General features: G+C 48.9%; 1 protein-coding gene across 1 annotated transcript in view; it reads left to right on the top strand.

The window, feature by feature from the left end:
• The first annotated feature begins 366 nt into the window (after window positions 1–366).
• The window catches only part of EXOC6B (exocyst complex component 6B), a 326,193-nt gene continuing 311,432 nt past the window's right edge, over window positions 367–15,127 (top strand). Inside the window, exon 1 of the mRNA XM_027701907.1 lies at window positions 367–560. Within this exon, the coding sequence (XP_027557708.1) occupies window positions 448–560 (113 nt within the window). The 5' untranslated portion in view covers window positions 367–447. The remainder of the gene's footprint in view (window positions 561–15,127) is intronic.

Below are 15,127 nucleotides of genomic sequence, written 5' to 3'. Positions count from 1 at the left end.
ACGGGACTGCGTGCCCTGATGATGGATGTCACCACCGTGGGGCTGTGTCCCCTGAGAAGGGAGAGAATCATGGAGTCCTTTCCACGGGACTGTGTGCCCTGATGATGGATGTCACCACCGTGGGGCTGTGACCCCTAATGGGGCGTTCGGGCACTGCCACGGCTGTGCCCCGACAGCGGTGCCCGCTCAGCGGTACCACCTCCGCCTTCCCCCTTCCCGCCGCCTCCCCCTCCTCCGGATCCTCCCTTCCTCCTCCTCCTCCTCCTCCTCCTCCCCGGGTGCCCCGGCAGCGCCGGCGCGGCCCGGCCCCGCTGCCCCGCACTACATTTCCCGGCGTGCCGGGCGCGGCGGGGCCGGAGCCGGGGGCTGGAGCGGCCCCGGCGCTGCCGCCGCCGCCGCCCGGAGCGGGGAGTGCCGGGCAGGGCCGGGCAGGTGGAGCGGCCCCCGATGGAGCGGGGGAAGATGGCGGAGCTGGAGAGCCTGGAGACGGCGGCGGAGCACGAGCGGATCCTGCGGGAGATCGAGAGCACGGACACGGCCTGCATCGGCCCCACGCTCAGGTGCGCGACCCTGCCCGGGCGCCGCGGGGGGAAAGGGGTGGCGGAGCTTCCCTGCGGTTCCCTTCGGTCCCCCCCCGAGTCCCCCGGGGCGCGTCCCCTCCCCTGCGCCCCTCGGGCACGGGCGGGCTTCCCTGGGGCATCTGTCAGAGTTCTCCCGGCGGGATTTTATCCCTGGAAACCCCCCTTGGGTCGGTTTCCTTGTGGGTTTCTCCCGCGGGTGACGCGGCGGGGGACGGGGCGCGATCGCCGTCCCGACCGGGAGACGAGTTTTAATGCCTCTTGTTTGCTTAATGGATCCTTTGTTCTCCCGTTAAGCATCTTTTTCCCCCCGCGGTTCTTGCGGAATCCTCGGGCTGGGAGAGCCCGCGGCTTCGCCTGCGGTGGATGCGGAGCTCTCCCGGTGCCCGAGGAGCGCGGATGGATGTGGCTCCTGCCCCATTCCCTTTGCCAGCAGCTCCTTCCCATCGCTCCGGCTCCTTTAGGTGTTTGTTTGTTTTGCCCCAGTGGCTTCTGCTGTGTTGTTCATATAAAATATGCGGTAGCTGGCTGTGTAACTCATCACTCGATTTCTTTAAAAATATGATATTTTAGGTGAATTACGCACGTCTAAACGTCCTTTTAGCTGGACCACATCAGCATTGCTGTCCTGAGATAGTGAGATAACTCATCCCTCCTTCCCCATCTTTAAATTAACACAGAAGTTCTCCAGAGAACTTCGTATCAACCCAAAATGTTTGCTGAGCTCAGGTGTGCGTGTTTTATCCTCTGGAATATCGATGGTGCAAATGGGTGGAGGGACAATTCTGGCTCGTCGTAACCACATTGCTCAGGTGGGGGAAGGTGGAGGGGGTGTTGCTCAGCTGCAAAATCTAAATCGTTGTGTTGTCGCAGAGTTAAATTGGGTGCTAAGTCAGGTGTTTGTCATGAGAGGAACGAGGTGCTGCCCTGGGTTTCACCTCCCCCTTCCAACGGCTCTGCACCAACACAGGTGCTTCCAGTGTTGAAATCACAGCACCAGGTGGGAGCGTTTGGGGACAATCAGGATTGGAGCCTCCCGTCCCACCCCCCTCTGCAGCAGCCCTTTGTCTCTTAAGTTTTACAAAGTCATGGTTTTAAATGACTTGAGTGGCTGCCTTTAAAAATAAATGGGTTTAAGGCTGTGTGACTCGCAGCCATACTGCAGTGCTGGCACAGGATGAAAATGGGAAAGCTTTTAATTTGTGGAGCGATGGAGCGCCGGATTTCCCTCAGATGCCCAATTTCTTCGTTTTTGTGACTTCTTCCAGTTTTCTTCCTGAAGTTCTCCGTGAAACCTTTCCAGGTAAACTGAACAGTAGGAGATGCTGAGAATTAGATTTATTTTCGAAACTGAAAGAACTGGTTTGAATGTGTGGGAACTGCCAGAATGAAGAGTGTGGGTGGGTTTTTTTTCCATTTAAGAGGACTAAGTGCAGTTGATCTTGTTTCTCAGTATTAAGGTTAGATGAGGAGTTGCGTTTAATGTTGATCTTTGCATACCCACAGGAGAAACGTTAATAAGTGTCTGGGCAGAGAAAGGTTTGGGCTTTGCTTGCATTAACTTTTGGAGTGTGGTGATATTTCATTAGGAATATTATTAATGATATAATTGTAAGCTATACCTGCCCCAAGGATTTTTAGAGTTGAAACTTTACCAGCTCAGGGTAAACACGATGTGCTGGAGAGTCTGGAAAAGAGGATGGTGGAAACTTTTTTGGGAAGGAAAAAAAAAAAAAAGGTGACTCACTTCTTGTAGGCATCATGGAAGAAATGTGTCTCCAGGAGCCAGGCTGGCTTCCCTTCTAGGAACAACATTCCCAAAGCGCAGCTCAGAGCTAGGCTGGACTGCCAGGACTTGTTTGCAGAGTTGTGCTTTTATCAGTTTCTGCCTGGGCACAGCGAGATATTCCGGGTGCAGCCGCTCCAGGGTGTCCTGGATTGCTGGATTGCCCTCGTGGGACGGGGATAGAGGGGTTAAGAGATGGAGTTTTGGAAGGTCCAACTGATTCATCTGTCTGGGTGGGTTTGTGTCCCACCCAGCAGGGAGAGAGAGTTTTGTGTTTAGAAAAATAGCAAGTGTAGTAACTCTTGCCCTGGGGCAGGGGAAGGATGAGATTCCTCCTTCCTTGAAGTCCCTTCCAGCCCTGTTTTTGTGCTCAGTTCTGGCCGGGATTCTGGGAGTCGGTGGCATGGGCCGGAACTCCATTGTGCCGGCGCTGTGCAGATGTGGGGCCGAGCCTGCCCCTCCTCAGGGACAGGCACCGCTTCCTAAAAATAAACTGCCCCGGCCCTGGTGCGTGTGATGAGCTGTGCCAGTCCCACCTCTGGCTCTGGGGCCGTCCAGGTCTCTTCTCCCTTTTCCTAATAGGGAATGTCGAGTTTGAAGGACACCGAGTGCCTTCAGTGAGTCTGTGGGGATCTCCTCGAGCCCGTGATGCTCCTGGAATCAAAATAATCCACTTCAGGATGTCTTTCCTGCTATTCAGCCTCTACTAATTATACCCATTGCTCCTAATTCCACTTCCTTCTGCTGTGCTAATTCCTCTTTTTTCGTCCTTACTGGTGTTCCACTTGATTTTTACGGAGTATTTTTGGATCTCCTCTCTGTGTGGGTTTTGAAGAATCACTTAATTCTGCAGGATCAGAAAGGGGAAGAGAAACCCTTTCTAGCTTAAAACCACCTCTTGGTTAAGCTGTGACGCCTGAGTGCTCTAATTTATGTTACACTTATTTGAAGTTTGTTGCTCTTTAGTGAATTTTGTGTCCGATTCAGCTGTGTTTTTTTTGTTTTTTAAGTGATGGGAAACTAGTGGTGGCCTGTAGTATTCCAGCTCTGGTCACTGGGAGTGAGGATGGATAACAGCGAGGTTTTCTTGTGTCACACCCCATAAATGTGGGCTGTATAACTTCGCCCCCTCTCCCTGTGCTCAGCCAAGGGTGAGTCCTTGTGATTATCTGAATTGCAAATAATTTCACAGCAGTTCTTGGTCCCAGCCCGAGGATGTTTTGCTGTCCTTCCCTGTGCTCCTCTGCAGTGTCCTTTAACACCTGGTGTCACCTCAGGCTTCAGATACAGCCTGGGATTAAGTCACTCCTTAATCCTCCTTTTGGTTAAACAGCTTGAGCTCCGCGAGTCTGTCACTCTTGAAAACCCTTTTCCTGCTCTCAAGCTGCATTTGCAGCTTTTTGAAGCGAGTGAAGGATTTTTAAGCAGCACTTGATAAGCGCAAGGAATTTTTAAACCCCGTTTGATCAATTGAAGCAGCCCTGGCTGCCCACACAGGTGTAGCTGCAATGTTCTTTGCTGTCTCCTCACCACTTGAGATGCACATAAAATTACACCACCACTGTAACAATCTCCCACTTGTACCCTGGGAGGCTGGAGCAGGTCTTTTCCTCAGTGTTCCAACAGGAATTGTTCCTGCATGCAGAGTTGTTTCCTTGGGAGCTCCTCATGCTCCTCATCACCGCATCTGCACCTTCTCTCTTGGTTCTCCTGCACTGCAAGTTGCTGGGGAGGATCAGGATTTCCAAGGGATTGTTCTCTGCTTGATTTCATGGCTGGTTACTCTGCCAGCTTTTGTGTCATCTGCAAATTATATCATCAGTCTTTTTGTTTCCTTTTGGATGTATATTTGCTTTCTAGGTTGTTCCTTGGTGCCTAAGGTTTTATCAGGCGTGTTGGGACTGGTACTTAGCAGTGCCCTGCTGGAAACCTGAGAAAAGTTCTATCTCAGACAGCAATTAATCATCCAGTCTGGGCTTTTATGTAGAACTAGAGCAGATATGAAACTCCTATTAAATATAATCGTGTGTGTTCAGAGAGATTACAGGGCTGTTTAACCCAAGAATGAAGTGAAGCACTAGATTGGGTCGTGTTTCTACTAAGCAGCTCCTGACTGGGATTAAAGCAGGACTGTAATTAAGATGTGTTCCCTAAATCCTTGATCAACTCTTCCATGTCAGTGCCTGGGATTAGTGTTGCTCTGGCTGACCTGGATGTACCTGCCTGATCCATTTACTGGGCTGGCATCGTGCTGTGGCCATTCCCTGCCATAACCTCCCCATGCCCAGGTTTGTCTGGAACAGTGGAGCCAAAGGTCCTCACTGCCTGTTTTTTTTTTAGGGTTATGAATCTTGTGTCTTGGATGCTTGCAGATCATAGAGTGGTTTGAGTTGGAAGGGACCTTGAAGCTCATCTCATTCCACCCCCCTGCCATGGGCACGGAAACCTTCCACTATCCCAGGTTGCTCCAGCCTGGCCTTGGGCACTCCCAGAGATCCAGGGGCAACCACAGCTTCTCTGGGCAACCTGTGTCAGGGCCTCTCCACCCTCCCAGTAAAGAATTTCTTTTAATTTCTTCCAAAATGTTCTCATTTTGGAGTACTGGGTATAACTAACCTCGCTTCCCACAGGGACATCACCTCAGGTCCTCCTTGGTACCTTCTGGCTCTGACTGTCTGTGTCTTGAGAGCCCTGAGCTGGGTCTGTGAAGGCCAGAGGTGTGCTGATCCTGCTGGCATTGTTTGGTGCAGGCTGGAGCAACATGACAGTGCAAACAGCAGCAGCTTGGCTCAGGTCCTGACTCCTGAGCTGGGACTGGGGCATGTCCTTGGGTTTATTTTCTCCTGTAGCTTCATATGGAGCTGAGCTGGAATGACACTGTTCCTGTGTCATTCAGGTTTCTGGTGCTGAACTTGGAAAATTGAGGCTTGGCTCTTAGGCATTAAACTTAAGGATGGAGTCCAGCAAGTGCTGGGGCTCTTGCTTGGCCCCTCTGAGCTCCCCAGCATGTCCTAAGCTGGAAGTTGAGACGTTGCTACGAGTCCTGTGGTAAACTCGGTTGGAAAAGGGATCTGGATGGAAAAACAACCCAACTAAAGAATGTTTTGCTGTGTGGTAGCATGAATGCTGTTTCCAGCCCAGGGAGGAGGTTGTGTGAGGATGGGAATGAGGGACTTGGTCGTGGCAAAAGTCAAAGTGGAATTTTGCTGGATTTATAAAAGCTCAGTGAGTTTGTCCCAGCAGACACAAACCTGCTGTGTCATTCCTGATCCACAGTCATGGACACTGATGTGGACTGGTCAGGCTGCCTGGGGTTGTATCCCTTTTCCCACCTCTTGTGAGTTTTTTTCCAGCTGGATCTGTTCACCCCCGCTCCATCTTGGGCTCATTTTGTGGCTTCCTGCTGTCTAGACTGGCACAAGGGATTTGGTGGCAGGGAGCTGGTCATCCCTGAGCTTGGATATGTCCTTCTTCCTTGAAATTCCCTCACCTGGTAGAAGATTGGTTTAGTTGGTTGGGGAGTGTAACTGGTTCGTGGTGGGTTCACCGAGCACGGAAACCACGCCAGGGTCTGGAGCATCACTTTGAGTCTTCCGGGTGCTGAGGATGAAGGGTGGCCAAGCTGGTCCCAATCTTTGTTCCAGTGGGTGAGATGAGGATAATGGTCTGTGTTGCAGATGTGAAGTGAGGAGTAATGACAGGCCTCTGGCTTAACAGCTTCCCTGTTTATAGTTTGGAGTGGGGGAGCAGTGGTGGCACTTCTGAGCACTCTTGGCACTACCTTTACTGGTGGTGCTGTGGTTTATCCTTCAGCTGAGTCTGCCTTGGGTAGGAGAGAGGAAGGAGACCCTGGATCAGCTTTGGCATGAAAAGGATCTTCTCTTCCACATGCTAAGAAGTGTCTCCTCAAGGTCCCAGCACAGCAAGAATTGAAGAGCAGCTGAAAATCAGCCACAGTATCTGTAAAAACCCTCCCGAGGCCAAAGACTGTGAGAACTTACACGTGACAGGGTTCAAACTGTCCTGGGTTGTCGTGACTTGGCATCCTTTAGCTGTGCCACTCTTTGCCTTGGCTCCATGAATCCCACCTCTCCCGGTCCCATCCCGTATTTTATGTCCAGTAATTGGTGAAATACAAACTCCCAGCAAAGAAGGAACAGCACAGGCTGTCTAGACACTGAGTGCTGGCCACAGAACTTGCTCAGGAAGCTGCTTGTAACAACTGTAAATTGTCTGCTAATAAAAACCTCCCAGGATCTTTTGAAGCATCTTTCAGCCCATTTTCCTGCCACCCAGACAGGGAATCTGCAATCTCCTGAAAATGAGCCTGGGCCTCTGTTCATATGTACATAATTAAGTGTCTTTTAAAAGACAGTTCTGCTTGAATTGTATTAACATTCCCTTCTGGTCAGGCTGATGCTGTTCAGCTCCAAGTTTGTTTTTTTTTGTTGTGGAGGAAAAAGTACCAGGAATTTCTCCTGTGAAATGATCTGGTATCAGCATTTACAATCCAAGAATGGCTTAATGTGTGGACCATCAGCAGCTTAGCCTGAAGGTATGATATACTTAATTATCCCAGGTTTTATGGATAATTTCTCCTTCCCAGTGCTGAGCTTCTGCAAACAACTTGGAGATGGTGAATCCTTACAATTCCCATATCCCTTTTTTCTTCCCGTGCTGCTGCAACCTGAAGGGAACAGCTTGCACTGCTCAATTATTTATACCTTGTATTTGCTTGGGCTGTCTCACAGAAGTACATTCCTTTCTGGACTTCAATGAATCACTGTCAGAGGACAGATTATCCAGTGCCTGATCCCCTTCTGTGGGATGGGGGTTCTCAGGAGCTCATGGAATTTATTCCCTGCTTACCCTCCTGTGTGCGACAGTGATCCAGTGCTGTGAGGTGATGAGCCAAAAGGGGATATTTCCCTGGAATTTTTAGGGAAAGGCTGCTCTCCTGACGTGTTTTGATGCCTCGTGGAGTTGTCAGTGTGTATGACTTAGCAGGATTTCACCTCGAGCTGCCAGCTGAGCTCATCCTCAGGGCTCTGCTGTCCTGCCTTAGAGAGCATCGTGGGAAAACTGGGAACCTGGGAGAGTCCTGTGGCGTTTAAATCCACCCAGACTGTCCCTTCTGTCGTGTCTTTCTGACTCTGCTTTTAGTGGTTGAGGGGGTTTTGTCTTTCTCTAAAACCAACTCACTAAAGTGGCCGTTTGATCCGTGGCTGCAGCAGCGGAATAACGCTGTCGGAATCCTTCTCCCAGAGGAGGGCAAACACAACCTTTGGGGGGAAAAAACTGAAAAGCCTGGGATTGCTTAATCCAGAGGGGACAAACCAGGCACACAATTCATCTTCAGATGCAGAATGGACTGTTGAGAAGATGAAGAAAAAGCTCTTTGCACAGGCTGGGGTCTGGGATACAATTGAGGCAGCAGGGATTTAGGAGGGATGGAAGGAAGTGTTTTCTGGTTCGTGGGGAGAAAATCATGGAAATGCTTGTCCTGGCTCTACCAAAAGCCTTTCTTCATCCTTATATCTCAGGGTAGGGAGCAGTGGGTGCTTATGAAAGGAGATACACAGCAAACACGCGCTCCCAGTGTTTTCTAGTCTGCACTTGGGACACTTTGGGCACAGTTTGTACCAGGAATTCTCACTTCAAGAGCTTCCCATGGATCTTTCCTCCGCCACTGGCTCATAACATTTTAATCTGCTGGTTCTGCCACATTGAAACATTTAAAGTGATGAGTTCTGCACTTTAATTGTGCATTGTGTCTTCCTTTAGGGTTTGTTTAGGTGGTGTTTTTGCTGGGACAAGGTTTAGTCTTTCCCAAAGGATTATGAGAAATATCAAGTCAGTGATTTCTTTTTTTTTTTTCCCTTCCAAGCTGAAGGTTCTTAATGAATTCACCCCTTTCTCCTGGCAGAGCTGTTCTGATTGCTCATTATCCCTGTTGCTTTTCTGGGTGTTCCTCGTGCAGCTCTCACCTTTTTGTGATGATGCTGGAAAGACCAGAGGTATCAGGGATCCGGAGATGTGGGAAGTGACACAGGGATGTTTTTTTGCTTTGCTTTCCCCCTTTTTCTTGCAGTCTCGGTGCTCTGAGCCAACATTCCTGACTCTGCAGCCCCAACCCTGCTGTGTCCCTCCTCCTCCCCACTGGTGGTTCATTTGGAACCCTTCACTCTCCAGGGATTAGAAAGGATTTGTCCCCCATCCTCCCCTCCAAGTGTCCTGCTTTTCCATGCTGACATCGGGCTTCACTTGTCACTTTGTCACCCGATACTCGGCGTTGTGAGATCCTTTGCAGCTTTTTGCCTTTGGAGTCAATCCAAGTGAATAATTCCGTGTCCTCTGCAGAATGTCACAGTGATGCTCGTCCCCTCCTGTAAAACCACTGCACAGCACACCCAGCCAGAGGAGCAGCCACCATTTATTATTTGATTTTTGGGCTTTCACGATGCTTTTAACACTCCAAGTGCGTTTGGGTGACCAGATTTCCCCTCGTTAACAAGTCTGGCTCCTTCCAGCACTCCTGGTGAAGAGGATGTGTGAATACCACCCCAAGAATCTGTTCTCCTTCGGTGTGTTTGAGTTTTTACATGTTTATTAACTATTTCATAAGAAGATTTCTACTTTTGCCCAGTCACGTAGAAGAGTTTTCTTTAAGAAGCTCCCTCTTCCTTGCTCTGGCATCTTTCCTGCTCCTGGTGTTTGAAGAAGCTCTTAGTTATTCATATATTAACTAATTAGCTCTTCACATGGCTCTTCCTGGCACGGATTATTTTGCACGTGTGCTTGGCTCGAGTTTGGGCTCTTGAATTTTCCAGAGCTGGAAGATTTTTTTTTTTCTTCTTCTTCTTTTCTTTTTATTCCTTGAAAATCTCCTCTGCTGCTTTTTAACCACGGTGAGGGGCATGTGAATGTTTCAATTAATTTTTCATAGTTGTATTTCTGTGCTCTGAAGCAGAGATATACTGTCTTTGAAGCAGTTTTTCATTGCCACCCACAAACACTTAATACTTTAAACTGTTCCCTTTTAATTTCCCTTTTTGGACGGGGAAGAAATGAAGCACCAGGCTGCTGTGATATGGGGTGGTAACAGTTTTTATCCCTGGATAAATGGTGCTGGGTTTGGGGGTTTTATCCCGACTCTTGCCCGTCATTAACACTCCAAAGGGTTGGAGCAGAAGCTCTTCCCTCTGTGGGTTGTCCTGACTCTGTGAAGAAAATCCTTTGGCAAACCTCAGTCTTGGCTCAGCTCCCTCCTTTGCCTGTGGAACATCCTGTGGGAAAGGTTTGGAGGTGGGGTAGACACTCGTCTGTCAGTGGTGGGTTGGGGGAGGTTGACCTTGTGGAGGAGGTGGCTTCTGGAAATCCCTTCCCTGTGAATCTGGAGGGTGCTTGGCTTCTCTCCCCTTGGCCTGTCTGATGAGCTGAGGTCCAGAAGTGACAGGGGGGTGACCTTGGGGTCCTGTCAGCGGTGCCTCGCAGGTCCTGCGCCTGTCCTTAATTCAGGGGGGTGTTTTGGGGGGTCTGGATGTCTCCACCTTCCTCCTGAAGCTCTTCTCGCTCTGCCTGTGTAGATCAGCTGCCTCCTGTGGGACATTCCTGGCATCAGGATGGCAAATGGCACTGGCTTGGATCAGGCACAGTGTGGGCACAGGCTCAGGCCAGCGACCACCTCCCTGTGCTGGCACTGCTGGGGCACCTCCAGTGCTGGGGGCACTTCTGGGACCCTCCTAATAAACCACTGGGGGACTGGAGCGTGTCCAGGGAAGGGAAAGGAGCTGGGGAAGGGGCTGGAGCAGCAGGAGCAGCTGAGGGAGCTGGGGGGGCTCAACCTGGAGAAAAGGAGGCTCAGGGGGGACCTTCTGGCTCTGCAACTCCCTGACAGGAGCGGGGAGCCAGGGGAGGGATGATGTTGGGCTCTGCTCCCAGGGAACAAGGGACAGGAGGAGAGGAAACAGCCTCAAACTGTGCCAGGGGAGGTTTAGATGGGATATTAAGGAAAATTCCTTCATGGGAATGGTTATAAGCAACTGTCCAGGGCAGTCTTGGAGTCCCCATCCCTGGAAGTGTTAAAAAAACATACGGATGTGGCACTTGGGGACATGGTTTAGTGGTGAACACAGTGGTGCTGCTGGCTGATGGTTGGACTTGATGATGATGAAGATATTTTCCAACCTTTTCCAAAGATTCTGTGATTTCCAGTAAACACCTGTCCAGTCTTCTGGGGAGGGTTTGTCCTGCTCTCAGTGTTTTGAGAAGCCTCCAGAGGGTGATGCCACCAGAGGAGTTCCTTCAGCTCTGTCTGGGGTAACCTTTCTGCTGGATGCTGTCCTTGGCAAGTGCCACAATTCCTTGAAAAATCTGCAAACAGGAGCCCAGGCTCCACAGGATTTCCTGTGGCCGTACCTTAGGAAGTAACATCCTTTAATAAATCTCTAAATGCAGTATTAGATCATCATAAAGGATTATTTGCACAGTGCTCTCGGGGATATTGGGGGGTATCTTAGAGTTGTCCTGTGCAGGGCCAGGAGTTGGACTGGATGATCCTTGTGTGTCCCTTCCAACTGAGGATATTCCCTGATTTCTTGGTAATCTCCAGCCTTTTTTCCTGCAGAAGTGAGGATGCCCAGCGTGCCTGTCTGCTGGAACTTCCTCTCTCTGCTTCCAAAACCACTTTTGCTTTGGAAAATCAGTGCAGGGATAATTATCTGTCCTGCTGGGTTGGCTTTAGGGCTGGGCAGTTGCTCAGGCAAGAGCCACACGCTGGTTTGTGCTTTGTGCCACTTGGACACAAAGAGCTGAGCAGCAGGTGAGCAAATCCAGAGCCAGGCAGAAAGCTGAGGATGAGGCTCCTCAGAATCCTGCTTTTTTTGGGTGGATTGGTGCCTTTTTGGGACTTTAAAGTGCAGGCAGCAGCATGGAAAGGTCCAAATCTGCCAAGGTGACTGTTTTCTTCCTGAAATCATAGAACAGTTTGGGTTGGAAGGGACCTTAAAGACTGTCCAGTTCCAGCCCCCTGCCATGGGCAGGGACACTTTCCATTAGAAGGTTTCTGTGGCATAGGAATCCTGTGGCATGTTTAGTGACCCATTATTGCCCTTTTTAAAAATATTTCTTAGTATTTAATATTTTTTTAAATAATTTTCTTCTGGCCTGAGCACCCAAAGGGCTGTGAATGTGCCCAGTGTGAATGTGGCAGGAGCACATCTGGGCCTCGAAATAATTCCTTGCCTCCCTTAGTCTGTGACAAATAAAGCTCCAGAAAGAAAATTAGGAGCTACTGGAGAGGGTCCAGAGAGGGGCACAAAGGTGATGAAGGGTGTGGAACATCTCTCTGATGAGGAGAGACTGTGGAAACTGGGCCTGGTTAGTCTGGAGAGGAGACTGAGAGGGATCTCATTAATCCATATAAGTATCTCCAAGGGGTGCCAAGGGGACGGTGCCAGGTTTTTTTTGGTGGTGCCCAGAGGCAGGACATAAACAAAAGCACAAAAGTTCCACCTCAGCATGAGGAAGAACTTCTTTCCATGGAGGTGGCAGAGCCCTGGAACAGCTGCCCAGGGATGGTGTGGAGTCTCCCCCTCTGGAGACGTCCCAAACCCACCTGGATGAGTTCCTGCCCCAGGTGACCCTACCTGGGCAGTGGGGTCAGACTGGGGGATCTCCAGAGGTCCCTTCCAATCCTGACTGTTCTGTGATTCCATGAAAAGTCTCTCCCAAGCTGTTGGTTGGCAGAACCTCCTGAGGATGTCGGGTCCAAGGATGCCGACGGATCGGAGCAGGATCTGCCCTGGCTTTGTGTCTCAGGCTCACAAAAGCAAACAGACAAAACCTGCTCCTTAAAATCTGTCAGTGACAGGAAGAAATTTCCCAGGTCTCCCATAAAAGGTTCACTGAGAAGCCAAGTGTTGGGTTTCTTCTCTTTTTTCCCCTCTCTGTGACCATCCAGGAGGAACAGAAAGGGAAAGGATGAGTGTGAGGAGCATTTTTTCCCTCTCTGCTGAGTAATGAAGAGCTCCAAAGGGAGGGAATTTGCTGGAAATGTGGAGCAGCTCCTGGCAGGGTTTTGGGGGATGGCCAAAGCTGCAAACTTGGCTTTCAGACTTTGCTTTCAGGCTGATGTCTTGAAGCCCGTGTGGATGCAAAATTCCTTGCTGGTAGATCCAAACTCCTGGAAGATGAGACCCCTTAAAAGAATATATTCCAAATATTGCTGTACAAGCATGGAAATGACTCCAGAGGTTGTGCCCTGCAGTGGGAATGTGCTGGAGGACACGGAGCTGGGAATGTGGTTGTGACTGTGGGTGAGTGAGAAGGGTTTGGTCAGGTCTGGGACAAGCTCCAGGAGCGGAGAGCTGGTGTGGGATATGTGGGATGTTTGGTGAACAGGATGAACAAGTGACCAGATCTTGGAATAAGAACGGAAGAAATTGGTGGCTTTTAAATCCAGAGTGACTTTACCTTGGAGTCTTGGCTTAGAAACCAACTTTGTGGGATTTTCCTGTGTGAGATGTTCCCTTGGGTGGAAGTAGAAAGTCCAAGCTCAGCTCCTTCAGTAAGGACAGATGATCCCAGATTAACCCTTAGAGTTTATAGATCTCGTTGCTAATCCCATTTTGGAATGTTTGGGTTGGAAGGGACCTTAAAGTTCAACTTGTTCCACCCCCTGCCATGGGCAGGGACACCTTCCACTAGCCCAGGTTGCTCCAACCTGTCCTTGGGCACTTCCAGGAATCCAGGGGCAGCCACAGCTTCTCTGGGAATTCCATCCCAGCCCCTCCCCACCCTCCCAGCCAGGAATTCCTTCCCAATATCCCATCTATCCCTGTCCTCTGGCACTGGGAAGCCATTCCCCCTTGTCCTGTCCCTCCATCCCTTTTCCCAAGTCCCTCTCCAGCTTTGCTGGAGTGTTTTCCCTCTCCTACCTGCCAACAATATTTCGTTATTACATAAATCAAATTAATTATTAAGTTAATTATTGAATTACACCATTAAAAACATTTAGTTTGGAATTTATCCCTCGACAACCCCCCCACCAAACCAGTTCCTTTCTCCAGACTCTGCCCTGTGTTTCTCCTGCCTTTTTGCTTCTTCCTTGGGAAGCAGCAGCTAAAAATGGCCATTTTCTGTTGGTGCTGTGCCACGGCTTGGACTGTGCCAGGCAGAACTTGCACGAGCTTTATTTTGGAGAGAATTCCAAAATAGGTGCTGGAAGGGAACTTGATAAATGACCCATCCACGGGTCGCAGTAAAACACGTCAGGGATGTTTGTGTTTTTATAAAATGCCTCAAATACTATTGTGTGTCTTAGGGGTGTTAATTCTTTTGCCAAAAATAGTTGTAGTAGGAAAAAACCCACCAGTTCCTTGGACCTGCTGTCCTTAAAATCGTTATTTTTTTGCACTTCATTTCTCCACTTGCTCGGTTTTATTTTTTTACCTGAATATCTGAAAGTCTGAAGTTTATAACAAAATGTTCTCTTCTGGGAAGCACAGTCTGATTTCATTCCTCCCTGATTCTCCCAAATTGTAGAAATCCATGCAAAATAACCTCGAGATAAAACTGTGTTTTGTGATTTTCCTTAAAATCAGCTTTTTGCTTGAGACACAGGTGAGGTTAAGTGTTGGCTTTCTGACACCTGGTTCCAAATCCCTGTAGCTGGGATGTAGAATGCAGCTTTTTGTTGGATTCAGGCTCTTTTTTTAAGGTTTTCCTTTCTTGAATGAATCTCTGTTGTATTCAGGACAAGCTTTTGGTCATGCAGGTTGAAAGAATAATTAGAATTATTTTTTTGGAATTATTATTAGAATATTTAGAATTATTTATTCTAATTTATTTTCAGAATATTTAGAATTATTTATTCTAATTTATTTTTAGAATAATTAGAATTATTTAATCTAATTTATTTTTAGAATAATTAGAATTATTTAATCTAATTTATTTTTAGAATAATTAGAATTATTTTAGTGCTGATGCTCAGATTTGGGCCTGGTAGAGAAGTATAATAGGATGCTCTGTTAGATTTTGAGCTTAACTGATCTAAATTGGGCTAATTAAGCAGTGCTTTAATTTTTATTGGGGTAAGTAACAGTAATAAATGCTAATTGAGTTAGAAGGGTAAAATATGAGGGATGTAGGTGCTTAAGTGCCCGTTGTGCTCCCTGACTGTCCTCAAAACCCTCAGTCTTTAAGAGGTAATAATAATAATAATAATAATCCCGTGTTTAATTATCCACATGGATAAAAATAATCCCCTGTTTAATTATCCACGTGGATAAAACTGTGAAGCAGAGGCTGCAGGCCCTGCTGGGGAGAGAAAAATAAATGGAAGCTGGAAATAAAAGCAGGAAGTGCAAGTTGAGATCCAACCTGGCTCGACCCGAGTGACGTTTCTTTGAAGAATAATTTGCCTTGGAGTGTCTGGCAGCGAACACAGAAATAAAGCTCCTCGTCAGGAGGAGAATAAAACCCAAAACAAAGAGCCCTGATGGGAACAGAGCCCTTGAAAGGTGTTGCCAGTGGGAATTGCTTGTAAAATCCAGGATCTTTTGTGTCTGTGCCCTCGTGTAGGTTGTGGGATGTGCTGGGTCTGAAGGACTGGGCACCTCCAGGCTCTGCCAGGCTCAGCTGGGCCAGGGCAATGCCAGGGCAAGGACAGGTTGGGGGGAGAAGGGATCCAGAGGAGCCCTGGGAGAAGGATTTGGGGGTGTTGGTGGGGGAGAGGCTGGAGATTCTCCAGCCCAGACCCCCC

This window comes from Neopelma chrysocephalum, unplaced genomic scaffold (assembly GCF_003984885.1).
Source record: "Neopelma chrysocephalum unplaced genomic scaffold, ASM398488v2 Primary Assembly neopelma1_174, whole genome shotgun sequence".
In the NCBI taxonomy this organism is placed as follows: Eukaryota; Metazoa; Chordata; class Aves; order Passeriformes; family Pipridae; genus Neopelma; species Neopelma chrysocephalum.
The sequence above is the reverse complement of the archived record's forward strand: the minus strand, read 5'-3'. Positions and strand labels throughout refer to the sequence as shown.